Here is a 19454-nt window from a genome sequence, read left to right on the forward strand (position 1 = left end):
ATTACCGCGGGATTAGTCTTCTAAATATCGCCTATAAGGTTCTAGCGAGCGTATTGTGTGAAAGGCTGAAGCCCACCGTCAACCAACTGATTGGACCTTATCAGTGTGGCTTCAGACCTGGAAAGTCCACCATTGACCAAATATTCTCAATACGCCAAATCTTGGAAAAGACCCATGAAAGGAGAATCGACACACACCACCTTTTCGTCGACTTCAAAGCTGCATTCGACAGTACGGAAAGGAGTTACCTGTATGCCGCGATGTCTGAATTTGGTATCCCCGCAAAACTAATACGGCTATGTAAGATGACGTTGCTCAACACCAGCAGCGCCGTCAGAATTGGGAAGGACCTCTCCGAGCCGTTTGATACCAAACGAGGTTTCAGACAGGGTGACTCGCTGTCGTGTGACTTCTTTAACCTGATGTTGGAGAGCATCGTACGAGCCGCAGAACTTAATCGCTCAGGCACAATTTTTTATAAGAGCGTACAATTGCTGGCGTATGCCGATGATATTGACATCATCGGCCTTAACAACCGCGCTGTTAGTTCTGCCTTCTCCAAACTGGATAAAGAGGCAAAGCGAATGGGTTTGGTGGTGAACGAGGACAAAACGAAGTACCTCCTGTCTTCAAACAAACAGTCGGCGCACTCGCGTATCGGCACCCACGTCACTGTTGACAGTTATAATTTTGAGGTTGTAAAAAACTTCGTGTATTTAGGAACCAGCATTAACACCGATAACAATGTCAGCCTTGAAATCCAACGTAGAATCTCTCTTGCCAACAAGTGCTACTTTGGACTAAGTAGGCAATTGAGCAGTAAAGTCCTCTCTCGACGAACAAAACTAACACTCTACAAGACTCTCATCATGCCCGTCCTAACGTATGGCGCAGAAGCTTGGACGATGACAACATCCGATGAAGCGACGCTTGGAGTGTTCGAGAGAAAGATTCTGCGTAAGATTTTTGGACCTTTGCACGTTGGCAATGGCGAATATCGTAGACGATGGAACGATGAGCTGTATGAGCTTTACGACGACATAGACATAGCGCAGCGAATAAAGATCCAGCGGCTTCGTTGGCTGGGTCATGTCGTCCGAATGGATACAAACGCTCCGGCTTTGAAAGTATTCGATGCGGTACCAGCTGGTGGTAGCAGAGGAAGAGGAAGGCCTCCTCTGCGTTGGAAAGATCAGGTGGAGAAGGACTTGGCTTCACTTGGTGTGTCCAATTGGCGCCGGTTAGCACGAGAGAGAAACGATTGGCGCGCTTTGTTAATCTCGGCCAAAATCGCGTAAGCGGTTATCGCGCCAATTAAGAAGAAGAAGAAGTGAGAGTGCAGGGCACTTAGTGACTTACGTCCTATTAAATTAAATTTCATAAGCTTGACAACGTTTGTTGAAAGACATTGGAACAGCCAATATACATTTTTGAGCTTGGATTAGCCTATATATTACCTGCCTAATAAAATACGACAGAACTTTCCCTCCAACCCAATAGTATTTGTAAACTACTACATAGACTGAAGAGACAAATCATTACCAACCTCCCCGGCTGGCATTCAAGAAATTTTATAAAAGCAGTTCGTATATGAACTTATTTTTTAATAAGCAATCATTGGCGCTTATGTAGTAGCTCATCTTGCTGCCTGATCACAGGGATATAGCAGGAAACTTCGTCGGATGATCTAGCTAGACAGGGAACCCGATGGGTGGTTTCCCCGCCAAATGAGAAGATTGTGGTCGCTCCTAGAGCTAAGATTTAGACAGATTGGCTCTCACTTCTTTGTCACGCCTTCTGATTTAGGGAGTCCGTAATTTAGCCATTGTGCGGTAATTTGAAAAAAGTTAATTGCTATTCAAAATTTTCGATTCCTTCATTTTGCGCCAAAATTTTCAACTTCCCAAAAAGCTCCATTTTTCCTCCTTTGAAAAATTGAATTCTAATTTTCTTCATTCTTGGAAAATGGAATAATCATCCTCTTATGAATTAAAAAACTCAATTCCTCTAAATATTTCTGCCACCGGTTTATCCCTTTTGATGCAGTAATAAAGAACTGCACTTTCTGAAACATATGTTTGGAATAGTATCATATTTATGAGTTTGTTGCAGTCATGGCCAAGGAAAACTTCTCCAATCGGGAGAATAATGTGTTAACAAATCTATCTAGGTAATACTAAATAACCTATATTGGCGATAATTGTTGCAGAATGACATACAAGTTTTACAATTAGCACATCTGGGATGTCACTTACTAAAACTGCTCTGAAAGAGATATCATGTCCGACCATTACGCTTGTACCTCGATACCTCTAAGAAGTTATAAAATACTTAGAATATTAGTGCATAATATTCATTTGTATTATAATAACCAATTATGTTGCTATTGAACATTATATCTTTAAAAGTATTATATAGGCCATCCACAGTGAATTTAGTGTATATTGCGAGTATATCCACAGGCTTTTCCCAACCTGCAACGCTATCTTCCTGGTAAAACCGTGCACGCATATATTTGTTAAGGCCGATGATCATGCTCTCGTCAACCACTATATAAGTAGAAAATTTATTTACTTTTAATTTGTCCACTAAATTATTCTTTTATGCTTTTGCTATTCCATATTTTTATTTATATAACTGGCGCTTTCTTCTTCAGACTTGTGGTGTGCATCACGATGTTGTTCCATGAATGCGGTGACCTACAGTTTTAAGTCGGCTACGAACACTCGAAAGTTTGCCCTTGCCTGCCGAGGGGTGACCGCTATTAGAAAAAACTTTCTATAATTTAGGTCTTTCATGCACGGAGATTCGAACCTACGCACTCCCGAATGGTAGTCACGTACCAATTTATTTGGCTACGGCGGCCATTTTTTATTACGTTTGTAAACTTGTTTCTTTCTGAATATTTTTTATAATCTCAGAACTCTGAAGCAACGTGCCTCAACCTGGGTTCTGTTTTGTTTTTCATTGTAAGTTATTTATATATATATACAGTAGGTTCTGTTTTTATGCGGTAGATACGTTCCGCAAGAAACAGCATAAAAAAAAACAGCATAAAAAAAGCTACTAGTTCTATAGTAAAACTATAGATACGTTTCAAATGCTAAAACCGCATAAATCTGAAATAATGTAATAAAATCGCATAAAAAAGGGCACTAGTCCCATATTATAACTATAGATACGTTCCATAGACCGCATGAATCTGAAATAATTAAATAAAATCGCACAAACAAAATATTGTATTTTTGAAAATTATATCTTTATTTAAGAAACGTCAGAATCGAAAAATAAATTTAAGTCAGAAATAGAATCAGACAATACCCACATGTTGCGCGTTCGTTTAGGATTTGGCGTAAAATCACTTTCGTCACTTGAGGAAATGTGCACGTCTGATCTAGATAGTTATGCAGGCGGTTCCATACTTGTAGGGTTAGCATTTCTGATGTAATCTGTGATGAGTTTTTGCTTAGCTGGTTTAGAATCTTGTTTATATGTACAATTCCCGATAGGTCGACATGCATTTTGTAATTAAAAAAAAAACCGCACTATTTCAAAACCGCATAAAAAAAAGCCGCATAAAAACAGAACCTACTGTATATATATGTTACGTGGACTTCTAGCTTACTAAGCTCTGACAATGCGTTGTAGTCACCGATCTCCTTCGTTTAACTCATATAACGGTAGGCCCAGAAATCGTGTTGTGCGACAGGTTGGGTTGAGAGCGAGGAGGTGTTAGGTCAGTAGGTTTGATGTGCCTTGCGGTGGGCCTTCACATGCTGGACATATATGGGGTATGTCGCGGTCGATTCCGGATATGTAAGAGTCACGCGAGGCAACTGAAGCTCTTCGTCTGAAATAGGTGGTTAGCCTTCGATAAAGGAATTCGGGGGTCTGGAGTTTAGGACGTTGGTAATAATCAACAGTAGTTGTATTTGTGTTTTCTCCTCGATCTCGTCAGTGTAGTTGAAAATATGCCTCTTGAGATGCCTGGGAGATGGCTCAGGCTCTAGCAAATGTCTGCAAGGGGTTATAGGATGTTTTCGAAAACTTATGCATGTACCTATACAATGTAAAAGTATCGTATCAATACTGTATGAATACCGTATTTATACATTGCATTAGTAAAATATTGATACCTTGTAAAGTTATGCTTCGCAACCCTGTTGGCGTTTTGGAACATTTTATTTATTTTGATTACAAATATCTTGTAATGATAAAAATAGTTTCATTAAAATTTGCTTTTCTTCCTTCTCCGCCAGTTTTTACTTTGTACATGTACACATTGGTATCCGCCATAGTCGAATGGGTTGGTGCCTGACTACCATTCGGAAGATGTAGGATCGAATCTCCGTGAAACACCAAAATGTAAAAAAGTTTTTTCTAACAGCCTGATAAATTTAACAGTCTGATAATGTTTAAATTTAATTGTTCACTTGTCAAGAATTATGAGAGCGGCCATAAACAAGTTGAAGACCTTTGTGAGACATCCTACTGCCAATAGACTCGGTAATTCAATCAGGGCACATGGCTTTAGAAGCTTTTGCTTGATCGCTACTTGAACCTGATCGCTGGGGAAAGCAAGTGGGGCACGGTTGTTCGGCAATTTGTGAAGCAGCCTGGTGGTATGACGCTTGGACCTATCGACAGGAGAATGTACAGAACTGTCCTTCTCTATTACTTTCAATATTAAATCAAATTTGAATAACTTGAAAAGTTTAGTTGCATTGACAAAAAAATTATATACTGTTTCCAAGTGAATGTATTTAACAACTCACCTTCCTCACTCATGTTCGGTATTGGATATGCTACAACATAAAAACAAAAACCTACTTTCGTCAATGTAATGCAACTTAGCGGAAAAAATCGTAAGGGGAAATACGTGTGCTCTTCTGAAACCTATCCATTGCCTTACGTTTCGTTACGGAACAAAAGTTGGCTTGCATTTGCACACTTCTCCATATTATCCTAAGCACTTTTATAATTCACTAAGTGAGTTTCAAGCGTTTTACTTTAAAGTACTTGACTTACCATATTTACTGTTACGCTCTCTAAAGTATGATGAACGCTTATTTTCATCGGGCTCTATGAAGAGCTGGTTATTATCCTCATCATATATGTAGCCACCGAACGGTCCTAAGCCAATACCATCCTGATCGGGTTTATATTTTTGTCGTTCCAAATATTTGACAATCAATTTATTCAATCTGTGACTATTGCTGTTTTTGTTGCGTGTGTTTATAGGGAAATCTGAATCTGAAAGTGGGGGAAATATAGTGTTAAAGTGCCGTAGAGTGAGAAGAAAGTAAATTTTAGGTTGATTTATGTACTCGTATATATGTATGTACGTATGTATGTAAGTATGTATATTCGGCGGCCGTAGCCGAATGGGTTGTCCGTGACTACCATTCTGAAATAAAGTGATTCGTAACCCTAGAAAATGTTTTTTCTAATATCGGCTGCTCCTTAGTAAGCAATGACAAACCTCCGAGTGTATTTCTGCCATGAAAAAGCTCCTCATAAAAAATATCTGCCGTTCGGAGTCGGCTTGAAGCTATAATTCCCTCCATTTGTGGAACAACATCAAGACGCACGTCACAAATAGGAGGAGGAGCTCCGCCAAACACCCAAAAAGGGTATACGCGCCAATTATATATGTATGTAAAGAATTAAAAACCATCTGTTATGTTAGATATCCAAATGCAAAGAAGAAGGAAGTTTATTTTAGCTAACATAAGTAAGCTGCTATTAAATATTAAGCCTCGTTCACATTTACAATATCCCCTCTGAACGAGATATTTTTACAATATGTTGTGACATAGCTTTTCAATATCCTTATACTGGTTCAATTACATATTTTAATACAAAGGCAAGATACATAAATCAGTATGTAAATTATCAATTTAGTCCAAATTTCTTTGAAAAATATTCTAGTTTGATTTTAGGTAAACTTTTTTTCAAAGCATCATTTCATCGGAAGATACATGAACTAACTTTAATTCATTATTGTTAATTCTTTTATGCAAATACTTAAGTTTGATGAGTACGTGATTTCTAGAATACGAGTATGAAATGTTGTTGGCCTTATCCTCAGCTCTTTTGTTGTCACAGTACAAAATGGTTAGTTTCGAAGTTGCTGTTGCAACATGCTATATCCGGCCTGGTCAATTCTTCTGAGACATTTGTTCAATATCAGCTGTTTCCGTTGGGCATTGACTTTTCGTCAACTTTTGGTTCGGGTCCAGTGGCGTCGAGATTGGATTGCAATCTAACATATTAAAGCGATTCAATACATCAAGTAAGTAATGCTTTTGATCTAGTAAGATAGTCCTTTGATCTTCAATACGCGTTATTCTAATTCCTAGTATTGAGCTGGCATCACCCAAGTTCTTCATTCGAAAATTGTGGCACAAATTAGATTTTAGCTTGTCTTCCAATACTCTGTCGTTGCTTAGGATGAGTACGCCGTCGACATAAATAGCGATAATCAAGGTTTTCGTTTTAATTGGAAGGAAGTACACACATTGATCGATTTCACTACGAACCACACCAAAACGGAGTAGCGAGTCATTCAAGCGTTCATTTCAGACTCTACTGGATTGCTTTAGTCCATATAAGGACCGCTTTAATTTACAAACGCGTTCCGCCCCATCACTCTGGTGGTTTCATGTAAATGCCCTATTCTATATAGTTTACCATTGAGGAATGCTGTGACTGCGTCCATTTGCCGTATTCGTAAGTTAAGTTTTTCAACCATGGCAATGAGTATGCGAAGTGAGGTGTATCGCACAACGGGGGCGTAAGTTTCCTCGTAGTCGATGCCTTCAATTTGCGTATACCCCGTCGGAACAACTCGTGTTTTGTATTTACACACGTTACCATCTGCATCACGCTTCACCTTGAAGACCTATTTAGAGCCAATGGTCCGCTTCCCGCTTGGAATATTGACTAACTCCCATATTCCGCATGCTTTTAATGCATCAAGCTCTGCTTTCATGGCTTCTTTCCAATGCTTGGAAAGCGCTAACCTCGCTAAAAGTGACGAATCATGGGTACATGGTTATGACATCGAAACCAAAGCCCAATCGTCCAAATGGAAGAGTACGGGAGAGCCAAGACCAAAAACAGAACGCTAAGTTCAATTAAATGTCAAGGTTTTATTCACTGTTTTCTTCGATTACCGTGGCGTAGTGCACCAGGAGTTCTTACGGTAAATAAGGAGTATTATTTTGAAGTTATGCGCCGTTTGCGTGAAGCAATACGAATAAACGCCCAGAATTGTGGACAAAAAATGCATGGCTTTTGCATCATGATAATGTACCTGCTCCCTCACCTTTGCTTGTTCGAGATTATTTGGCCGAAAACAACACCGTTATCATGCCTCAGGCACCGTAGTCCCCAGATTTGGCCCCTTGCGACAATTCCCTGTTTCAAAGGTTAAACAGACCCATGAAAGGACATAAATAAATATTTTGTGAAAAAAAATGAAAATTCACCTTTTTTTTATACACCTCGTATAGGAGAGCATCAGCGTAGCTTTTCCCTGACTTGGCCCCTTGCGACATTTTCCTGTTTCAAAGCTTAAACAGACCCATGAAAGGACATAAATAATTATTTTGTGAAAAAAAAATGAAAATTCACCTTTTTTTTAACACGCCTCGTATAGGAGAGCAGCAGCGTAGCTTTTCCCTGACTTAAATCTGACCTGATTGAGAGCAATTAATTAAATCCGCATAATTGTGAAGGCGGCCGCCGTAGCCGAATGGGTTGGTGCGTGATTACCATTCGGATTACACAGAGAGAACGTTGGTTCGAATCTCGGTGAAACCAAAATTAATAAAAACATTTTTCTTATAGCGGTCACTCCTCGGCAGGCAATGGCAAACTTCCGAGTGTATTTCTGCCATAAAAAAGCTCCTCATAAAAATATCTGCCGTTCGGAGTCGGCTTGAAACTGTAGGTCCCTCCATTTGTGGAACAACATCAAGACGCACGTCACAAATAGGAGGAGGAGCTCGGCCAAACACCCAAAAAGGATGTACGCGCTGATTATATATATTTTTATATATATAATTGTGAAGCTTTAAATATTTACTGTTATTTTTTCCAATAATTTTGGCAAACAAGATATAAAAGAAATACTAAAGGTCGATATGATTTTATTTGATGGATATTTGAATTAGTTTCTTTGAATAGATACTACGGTTCCAGGACAGAGGAATCATTCTTATAGTGAAAACAATATTGTACTAGGAACAATACTGATCAACAAACTCGACAATCCTATCCAGATCGAAAATGGTTTCACTATCGGATTTTACTTTTTCTTCCGAAAATTATGTTTACTTTGCCACAAATTTGGGAAATAGGAAAAATTAAGCATTTCGTTCCTCCCAGGTGGCATGTGGCAATCACTAATGGATTTAATGCAGGAAATTTCCCTTTTAATTTTTCTTCCGAAAATTATGTTTGAATTTGAATTTGAAAAGGTCGAGCCAAGGAGCACCAGGAGATTTGGTGGCTCCTAAAACACTCAGGCCACAGAGCCCATTGTATTTAAAGCTCTGGAAAGGGGGTAGATAGTCAAGGAGGGAAGGAGAAAAGTATCAGAGAAAGAGATAGGAAAGAATAGAGACAGAGATAGAAATAGTTAGTCCTGTGAGAATTTTCCAGATTCTTTGGAAAATCTGTAAATATCCTCTAGTTTTAGAGAACGAATATTACTCATTCTCATGACATCGGAACCCGATACTCGTAGCCTTGCTCTAGCAAAGGCAGGACACTCACAGAGAAAGTGCTCAGTGCTATCCGCCTCCTCCAAGCATGACAGGCATACCGGGTTTTCGATGATTCCAATGGTGGCCATGTGCTGACCCCACGGGTTGTGTCCTGTAATGATGCCGACCATCAACCGAATATCTTTCCTTTTAAGTTTTAGTAGAAAGTTTTACAGTTTTTTGTTCGGACTTGTAACAAAACCCTTTGCAGTTCTGCAGCGTTCCAGACCGGACCATCGCTCTTTATGTAGATTGCCTACACAATCGCTGATCCAATTCTTGATTCCTGCGGGACTGATTTCGATTATTGGCTCTGGCCCCTGTGGGGGCACCGCTGATCCACGGTTGGCCAATTCGTCGTCAATTTCGTTTCCTTGAACACCGGAGTGTCCCGGAACCCATAAAGGTACAAGCCTGTTTTGTCTTGCGACAGAATTAAGCTTCTTCTTACATTCTTGAACAATCTTTGACGTTTGCTTCGCGTTCTCCAGGGCCTTTAATGCAGCCTGACTGTCCCTGAAGACTCCAATCTGTTTCCCGCTCCATCTCCTCTCGATTATTCATTCGGCTACTTTCAGGATGGCAAAAACTTCTGTTTGGAAAACAGTTGCCATTCCCCCCATAGCATAGTGATACTTATTACTATCGTTTAAGTACCATCCGGCTCCAGACCCTATTTCATTCGTGGACCCATCGGTAAAGAAAATATCCGTCAAACCTCCCTGCATGCATTCTGGATTGCTCCATTGCTCACGCAATGGAAATCTGACATCAAATTTCCTTCCAAATGAAACTGTGGGTATCAGGTCATATTTAGGTGCCAAAAACAGTGGATACTGCTCCGACAGCAACTTAAAGATTTCTCTGTGTCCCGAAGTTCCATCTTCGTGCCAGAAACCATATTTATGCACATTGCTTTTATTGCTTCCTGTTGTATCTTAAGATCCAGGGGGAGCAAATCAAGCGTAGCATTTAGGGCATCACCAGAGGTTGTACTCATGGCACCCGTGATGCATAAACATACACTTCTTTGCAGCCTGTATAGTTCCCGGATTGTAGACTTAACCATGCTCCGTCGCCACCAGACCACAGAAGCGTAAGTGGTGATTGGTCTGATAAGTGCTGTGTATATCCATAGGACCACAGCAGGTTTCAGACCCCAGGTTTTGCCAAAGGCTCTATGGCATTGCTGAAAAATCTTCAATGCACGATTCACCTTCAGTGAAACATGTGTCTCCCAAGTCAGCTTCTTATCCAAGATTACTCCTAGATATTTAACTTCGTTGGAAAGACCAAGTGTCACACCTTTCAGTGTTGGAAGACTGAGTCCATCAAATTTCCGTTTTCTCGTAAACAAGACTATGGTTGTTTTGTTCGGATTAACGGAAAGACCTTGTCTCATGCACCAGTCATCGATTCTGTCAAGAACCCTCTGCACTTTCGTGCAAAGCCTCCTTAAGGATTTATCCGATGTTAGCGCACAGACGTCGTCCGCAAATGCTTGGACGTGAAAACCGAGTTCCTGCATCTCCACTAATAGAGAGTCTACGAAGAAGCACCACAGCAGCGGAGAAAGAACACCGCCTTGGGGACATCCTTGCTTGGCCCTGACTGTGATTTGTTCGTCACTGCTCCCACCAGTGGTTAACAGCCTCTCAGAGAGCATGGAATATATCCATTTTATAATGGCTTGATTAACTCCGTGTCGTTCGGCAGAATAATATATCGAGCCGAAAGTGACATTATCAAAAGCGAACACGACCATTGTGTATTCGTCAACTTCCAGCCCGACTTCAATCTTGCTAACAAGATCGTGTAAGGCTGATTCACATGATTTTCCACTCTGGTAAGCGTGTTGATTTCTACTAAGTGGACTTCTCGGCAATACCCCCACTCGAATAGGTTTCTCCACCACTCGTTCCAGACTTTTCAACATGAACGATGCTAGGGAGTAGTCATCTTTTCCTGGTTTCGGAATAAATACCACTCTTACGCGTCGCCATTTTGATGGTATATAACCAACTGCAAGACAGGCTGTGAAGATCCTTTTCAGGGCCTCAATCAGCCTGTCTCCTCCTTTTTTAAACATTGCTGGATATATTCCGTCAGGTCCAGAGGACTTAAAGTTCTCAAAGGAAGACAAGGAGAACCTTATCGATTCCCTTGTCACTTAAATTATGTTTACTTTGCCACAAATTTGGGAAATAGGAAAAATTAAGCATTTCGTTCCTCCCAGGTGGCATGTGGCAAAAAAGACAAAGAAATGCTTGTAATATCATTATGTGTGAAAGTACCATGTGTGAAAAAGTGTGTCGGCTTGCCCTTCTTGAGAATACAAAGGTTGGATGCTGTAACGGCTCTTTCTACTATGCGTCCCCGACTATTGGTATCAAAGGACACTGGGTGTTCCAACTAGCAATGGTATTAAGGCAAAGTAATTGAAAGAATTTAGTTCATTGCTTCTTGGGGTGGAAGATATGTAAATGGAAATTATGAATATTTTTATTTTAATATCAATTTCAATAGAATATTTTCCTTGACAAATAAAGCAATACCTTGTTTAGCACAAAAATTAAGGATAAGGTAAAATAAATGCCATTTTATCCTTATGGTGGGAGAGGTTTGAAATTGTTGGTGCAGTGAATCTCTTTTAAGGCAATTGTGTTTGGATTGTAATCTTTTAATATAGTTCTCAGTTCATCAAAGTTATTTTTCGAAAGTATTTCGAGTATTTTCGATTGAGACATGGTGAACAGAAAACAGTTACTTTATTTTTCGCAATTTTGTCAAGTGTGACGACAGACACATTAATAATAAAGGATGGTTAAATTTCAAGAGTCGATGTTGAATGTGAACCACACCTAAATGCCATGTTTTTTTCTGCATTTCATTTGGCATTTTTCAATTTCAGACTAACTCAATTTGAACCATGACAAGATACACAATCGAGCAACGCGTTAAAGTTATTCAGGCTTATTATGAAAACGGGCGTTCAAATCAAAATGCATATCGCGCACTTCGTGATTTTTTCATCTTCAGTGATGAGGTACATTTTCACCACAGTGGATTCGTCAATAAGCAGAATTGCCGCATTTGGGCGAATGGTAATCCAAGAGTGATTGCCCAAAAACCAATGCACCCACAAAGAGTGACTGTTTGGTGCGGTTTATGGGCCGGCGGCATCATTGGGCCGTATTTTTTCCAAGGCCTGTCAGGCAGTTACTGTGAATAGTGTTCGCTATCGTGAGATGATAACGAACTTTTTATGGCCCGAATTGGAAGATACGGATGTGGACGATATGTGGTTTCAACAGGACGGTGCCATTGTAATAGTTTAAAGTCTGGAGGTCACTTGAAACATTTGAAACTGAAACACATTTCTTAAAATTATAAATTATTAGATAATAGGATTTTCAGTTTTAGAATCTGGGTATGGTTTTAGGATCTGGATTATGATTAAATCTCAAGAATGTTTCGCCAGCCCTCTACGTTCTTCTTCTTCTTCTTAATTGGCGAGAAAATCGCTTGCGCGATTTTGTTCGAATTTTTCAAAGCGCGCCAGTTGTTTCCTTCTGGCGCTAACCGGCACCAATTGGACACACCAAGTGTTCTTTCCTACGCAGAGGAGGCCTTCCTCTTCCTCTGTTACCACCAACTGGTTCCGCATCGAATACTTTCAGAGCCGGAGCGTTTGTATCCATTCGGACGACATGACCCAGCCAACGTAGCCGCTGGATCCTTATTCGCTGCGCTGTGTCTTTGTGGTCCTAAAGGTCATATAGCTCATCGTTCCATCGCCCGTCCATCATCGCCCACTCTTCTGCACCATACGGTAGGACGGGCATGATGAGAGCCTTGCAGAGTGTTAGTTTTGTTTTTCGAGAGAGGACTTTACTACTCAGTTGCCTACTTAGTCCAAAGTAGCACTTATTGGCGAGAGAGATTCTACATTGGATTTCGAGGCTGATAGTCGAAGTCTTTTCCAACCTCAAAATCATAACTGTCAATAGTGATGTGGGTGCAGATTCGCGAGTGCGCCGATTGTTTGTCTGATGACAGGAGGTACTTTGTTTTGCCGTCGTTCACCACCAGACTCATTCGCTTTGCCTTTTTATCCAGTTTGGAGAAGGCAGAACTAAAGTCCTCTGCGTTATCCTTAATTGATATAAAACGTATGAAATTGTAGGCAAGACGTCGGAAGTCTACTCTCATTGTTCGCGTAATTACAGCTACATTTACAATTATATGCAAGCGACTATGCCAAATTGAATTTCCTACAATTCTAATTGCATTTGTTGAATTGTTCTCATAGCCGTACAATTCATAAATAACCCTTCTATACTCGTACAATAGCCAAAGAAGCTCCCAGTAAAATTCAATTATTTTGCTACTCGTAGTTACACAACATTCTAATGGAAAGAAGGAGTGCTAAAGAAGTGGGTGAACCAGCAATTTTCTCCGCATTAAAGCTACAAAGAATACTTAGTGAGTGTATACATACCCATATTTACGCAAGTATGAAAATTTAAGTGGGCACAAAATAACGGGAAAACAATTTGAATGAACATCTACGAGTGCATGCGTTGTGTCACGCTCTTTCTGTGTTGAATATGTATGTACATGCCCCGACGCAAGGAAATGGTAAAGTTTTCACCCTATTGTGTAAGGTGAAAAATCGATCGACCGTATCTGGACTTCGTATAGTTTTGGACAATTTAGTAACGACCCGCTCACCTAAAGTTCCAGTTGGGGCTGGGCAGTTATCCTTGCCGGCATAAATGTTAAAGTCATAAGTAACGATTTTTCCAATAACTGGTGTTATTTTGATATTCAAAGAAAAATGCTATATTTTAATAAACATGATCGGCTGTTTATTTCATTATAAAGAGTTAGGTATGCAGTTAATAGTGGAAAATAACATCAGGCAAATGACCCCCACGACCACGCTTACAGGACAATATCCTTTTCATGAATATTTCCATAACCGAATTGCAAAGTGACTGCCCTATATCCTCGATAGCCTCACGAATTCTATCTTTGAGGTCTTCAATCGACCCTGGGCTGTTGGCGTAGACCTTCTCTTTTACGTGGCCCCAAAGAAAAAAGTCACAAGGTGTTAAATCACAAGATCTCGGTGGGCAATTGCGATCACCTTTTCGAGGGATAACACGGTCCGGAAACTTTTCCCGTAAAATATCAATGGTTTCATTGCTTGTGTGGCACGTAGTGCCGTCTTGTTGAAAGTAAACGTTGTCCAGATCAATACTCTCCAATTCCGGCCATAAAATATCATTAATCATCTCTCGATAGCGCATTTCTATTCAAAATAACACCTGTTATTGGTGTCACACACTTTATAAGAGTCACACCTTTGCCAAATTTTAATGCCACGTTTAATCTGTTTCATCGAAAGATACTGTTTTAGCGAAGGCGTGCGTTTTAACTTAGCCATGGATTCATCAATGCTCTGACGGGGGCAATCGCTGCGAGCTTTGATAAATGCATATTTCAAACCATTGACAACTTCCTCTATACATGTAATAAAGTTTAGATGCCGTTTCTGATTGCAAAGGAAAATTAAAATACAGTTTTAACATTAAATTTTGCTACCGATTTCGCGCAGTCGCCTTTTTTATACACGCGTTTTCCATGGATTTGTTGTGAGGTCAATAATCAGGAATCTCAAGAAGTCGATTATAGCTCACTGAGCGCTAGTCTCTCATTTGTGCACTGTGCGATAAAAATAAACAAGCATTCTGAATATATAAGTACATTTACATGCTTGGAGCTTAAAATTTCTTGCAATTTTAGCCAATATTTCTTCAGTAACGGAACGTCGAGGACGAAATAAGTCCGATGGTTCCTACTACATTGCAGGTGCCTACCACACTTCATTAGGTAAATTGGAGTTACCATTAAGCAACATTGTTAAATTATTACATATCATTCTCTGAATCTTCACCATACTGCTCGATGGTTCCTCCATCCCTTCATTGGTTGCTGTTATTTACCAGCGCAACACCTTCACCTTCCGTCAAACTTCCCCCAAAGTTGTTTCTATTTATTCTACAACATCTTCCTATACTAATTGGATAATAAACCCCGTTAACGTGGCTTAAGCCATACTACATATAATAGCCTAGACAGACGGCGATCCCGATTAACGCCACCGTCTATCTACGTTGTAAGAATCTATTTGTAACATATTATTGCATATTGCTTGTTTAGAACACTTATAGTATATTGACACAAAATAACTTTGAGGTGTAGAAACACTTATTTTCACTCTCAGATCGATGCCGTTTCCAATAACAGATCCACATTCAATAGAGGTTGTTGCTAATTATTTGCTATACAAATTGATGCACTATTTAAACGAACCTAAAACAGCTGATTATGAAAACAAAATATTTATAGTTACGAACGGAACAAAATGCTTATTCAAATATAGTGCGAATTGCATTTTTGTAAATCTATTTATTTATTTTTTTTTTTTTTAAATTAGCAGTTAAATTTTTTTTTCGGCATATTGAACGTTCAGAACTTTTTTATGACCAGACTTGTAAAATTTTTCTACTTAAATTTGTGGATATGCTAAAAATTGTGTAACATTATTTTGCATAAATAAAAAATCACCTCCTCAATCGTTGTTTTACTCTTTTTAGCGTACTGCTTTGTGTTTGTCGTTAGTACCTGTTTACATGAAGTCTGATCAACAGTCGCAAGGCGAAATTGCAATCATTCTCGAGCATAAGTAAAAGCACATAAGCTCCACATATGTTTGTGAGTTGTTTTCGCTCATGAGGTTTTTATTTTCTCCCTGGTTGTCTTTACTCACCGTCATCCCAGTAATCTTGGTCGACAGCAGTGCCCAATGCTCCGGTAAGGTAATGTTGTTGAGATGGTGGTGCATTTAGTGGATATTTGGCGGCTTCTCGGCGATGCAATTCATCAACTGCTGCCTGTAGCGAATAGGGTGAACGCTGCGCTTGCAAGCCAGATGTCATGCAAATAAGGTGCAGTAGGAACAGAAAACAAGCAGTTCCCGTCATACTGATTCTGGTTTCTTTCCACAATACTTGCTTTATTTGCTGTGCTTCGCTCTTTAATACGTTTTCCTTCAAGTATGGATGAAAAGTATCTGAAGTCTGGAAATGGTATTAGAAAGCTACATTTAATTGGAAATCTTAGGCGTTAATTGAAGGTTTATTAAACTAAATACAAGTATATACGTATGGGTATGCGTATATGTAGGTTTGTAATGAAAATTAATGTTATTATGTGAATTTATGGGAAGCTTTTTTAATGAGAACAATGAAATGCCTTAATGTTGTGAAATCACTTAATGCTTCATGTCCACAGTGGATTGTATGGATTTACGAGTCACAAGAGTTCATTGCAGCAATATACTCGGAGGTCTGCCATTACCTGCCGAGGGGCGGCCGCTATTAGAAAAAACTTTTTCTTCATTTTGGTGTTTCACGGAGATTCGAACCTAAGTACTCCGAATGGTAGTCACGCAACAACCCATTACTTTAGTTGTAGTACTGCATTTTTTATTTAAGGAATACTATAATCGAATCTTTCTCTCAAACACTCCAAGCGTCGCTTCATCGGATGTTGTCATCGTCCACGCTTCTGCGCTATACGTTAGGAGGGGCATGATGAGAGTCTTGTAGAGTGTTAGTTTTGTTCGTCAAGAGAGGACTTTATTACTTAGTTGCCTACTTAGTCCAAAGTAGCACTTGTTGGCAAGAGAGATTCTACGTTGGATTTGCAGGCTGACATTATTATCGGTGTTAATGCTGGTTCCTAAATAAATGAAGTATTTTACAACCTCGAAATCGTAACTGTCAATAGTGACGTGGATGCCGATACGCGAGTGCGCCGACTATTTGTTTGATGACAGGAGGTACTTCATTTTGTCCTCGTTCACCACCAGTCCCATTCGCTTTGCCTCTTTATCCAGTTTGGAGAAGGCAGAACTAACAGCGCGGTTGTTAAGACCGATGATGTCAATATCATCGGCAAACGCCAACAATTGTACGCTCTTATAAAATTTTGTGCTTGAGCGATTAAGTTCTGCGGCTCGTACGATGCTCTCCAACATCCCAATTCTGACGGCGCTGCTGGTGTTGAGCAACGTGATTTTGCAAAGCCGTATTAGTTTTGTGGGGATACCAGATTCAGACATCGCGACATACAGATAACTCCTTTTCGTACTGTCGACGAAGAGATGGTGAGTGTCGATTCTCCTTTCAAGGATCTTTTCCAAAATTTGGCGTATTGTAAATATTTGGTCGATGGTGGACTTTCCAGGTCTAAAGCCACACTGATAAGGTCCAATCTATTGGTTGACGGGGGACTTCCATTCACACAATACGCTCGCTAGAACCTTATAGGCGATATTTAGAAGACTAATCCCGCGGCCGCCGTAACCGAATGCGTTGGTGCGTGATTACCATTCGGAATTCACAGAGAGACGTCGGTTCGAATCTCGGTGAAAGCAAAATTAATAAAAACATTTTTTTAATAGCGGTCGCCCCTCGGCAGGCAATGGAAAACTTCCGAGTGTATTTCTGCCATTAAAAAGCTCCTCATAAAAATATCTGCCGTTCGGAGTCGGCTTGAAACTGTAGGTCCCTCCATTTGTGGAACAACATCAAGACGCACATCACAAATAAGAGGAGGAGCTCGGCCAAGCGCCTAACAGAAGTGTACGCGCCAATTATTTATTTATTATGTATTTAATCCCGCGGTAATTGGTACAGATTGCAGGATCACCCTTCTTATGGATTGGGCAGAGCACACTTAAATTCCAATCAGTAGGCATGCTTTCATCCGACCATATTTTGCATAGAAGCTGATGCATGCACCTTACCAGCTCCTCGCCACCATGTTTGAATAGTTCAGCCGGCAGTCCGTCGGCGCCCGCGGCTTTCTTGTACTTTAGCCTCGTTATCGCTATTCTCACCTCGTCATGGTCGGGTAGCGGAATGACAATTCCGCCGTCAACGATTGGGGTATTGGGATCTTCACATTTTCTGCGATATGCGAGGCTATCACTATTTAGCAGGTTCGAGAAATGTTCCCTCCATAATTTAAGTATGCTCTGGATGTCAGTCACCTAGTTGTCGTCTTTGTTCTTACAAAAAAAAACGCCCTGGTCTTAAATCCTTCTGTAAGCCCCCAAACTTTGCGGTAGAATTTTCGGGCATTGTTCCTATTGGCCAGCATCTCAAGCTCCTCGCACTCGTATCGTATTTCGGCCTCTCGTTTCTTCTTTCTGATAATTCTCTTCTCTCTTTGCTCTCGGTAGCGATCCCATATGGCTCGCGTTGCGCCCGATCGCAGCGTGGCTCTATAGGCAGCATCTTTTCTTTCTGCGGCAGCATGACATTCCGCGTCGTACCACCTGTTTTTTAGAGAACGAGAGCAGGAATGAGAGTCGATTGGCGAATCGTCTGGCTGTCTGTTGTGATTGCCGCTTTTCGATGTTGAACATTCTTTGCGTAGGTAGATGTACGTTTTTTGCCGCACAGAGGGACCAATGACAATGTATGGATTACTTTAGTTGTAGTACTGTATTTTTATTTAACACTTATAACGAAACATGATTTTTGTGACACTAAGCGAAACATAAGGTAATTTTGACCGAAATCGTTACTTTTTATGTTTTTTTATTGTTATGTTTTTTTTTCAGTTAAAATGAGGTAAATAATAAGGTACTACAATAATTATTAAGCATTTACAATCAAAAAAAGTTTTTATTTTACATAATTGACATGTCAATCATTAAAAAAAACATGAAACTGAAATTAACGAAACCTATAAAGCTTGAATACAAACACACGGTAAATCTGACCGACCGAAATCGAACTTGGGATGTGCACAAGACAATAGCGTCACGCCAACTAAATGAAAACCTGTTCAGTGGCGATGGTAGGGGGAGGGAGGAAGGTAGGAGGAGGGGCAGCTGTCAAGGTCAAGCAGTTTAGCCACTATTCCAGCACGAAATTCACTATCGGTCATTTTGACCGATGTTTCGTTATGAGTGTTAAGGAATACTATAATCGTTGCGAAGGATTGCTTTTACAAAATATCGGTAAAAATCATTGTTATTAAATTACTTCCTTAAGTGAATTTAATCAGCTTTTTTCCGCTTAACGCTGCCATCTTTATATGGAACCATATTTTAAATAAATTAGAGAGCTTCAATATTAACACAAAAAATATATATATATCTATAAAATATATATATAATAAAGGAAAAACTCAAATAACAAATATAGCAATTAAATACTAAATTTTGGAATTACTATTATGAGGATGATAAGAGAATCGATTCCGAATTTAAAAAAATAAATAGCATTCTCAAAGCCTAATATTAAGTTTTTTATTGAATTAATTTTTGAATGGTAATTTTTATCATTGGTTACTAAAATTGTTTGTGTTGTTGTGTTAATATTCAAGCTTTCTAATTCATTTAAAATATGGCTCTATATAAAGATGGCAGCGTTGAGCTGAAAAAAGCTTATTAAATTCACTTAAGAAAGTAATTTAATGCCAATGATTTTTACCGATATTTTGTAAAAGCAATCCTTCGCAACGATTATAGTAATCCTTAAATAAAAAATACAGCACTACAACTAAAGTAATCCTTCATTGTGATTAGTCATC

General features: G+C 39.6%; 1 protein-coding gene across 4 annotated transcripts in view; it reads right to left on the reverse strand.

Moving 5' to 3' along the window:
- The window catches only part of LOC128865875 (DNA ligase 1), a 39331-nt gene that overhangs the window by 10423 nt on the left and 9454 nt on the right, over positions 1–19454 (reverse strand). For 3 of the 4 annotated variants that reach the window (XM_054106265.1, XM_054106263.1, XM_054106264.1), the window contains exons 2-3: positions 15613–15922; positions 5029–5253 (exon numbers count right to left, since the gene is read on the reverse strand). In XM_054106265.1, coding sequence (XP_053962240.1) covers positions 5029–5253; positions 15613–15826 — 439 coding nt within the window. In that variant the 5' untranslated portion in view covers positions 15827–15922. The remainder of the gene's footprint in view (positions 1–5028; positions 5254–15612; positions 15923–19454) is intronic. The other variant, XM_054106266.1, reaches the window with a different exon arrangement.

This window comes from Anastrepha ludens, chromosome 6 (genome assembly GCF_028408465.1).
Source record: "Anastrepha ludens isolate Willacy chromosome 6, idAnaLude1.1, whole genome shotgun sequence".
NCBI classification, from domain to species: Eukaryota; Metazoa; Arthropoda; class Insecta; order Diptera; family Tephritidae; genus Anastrepha; species Anastrepha ludens.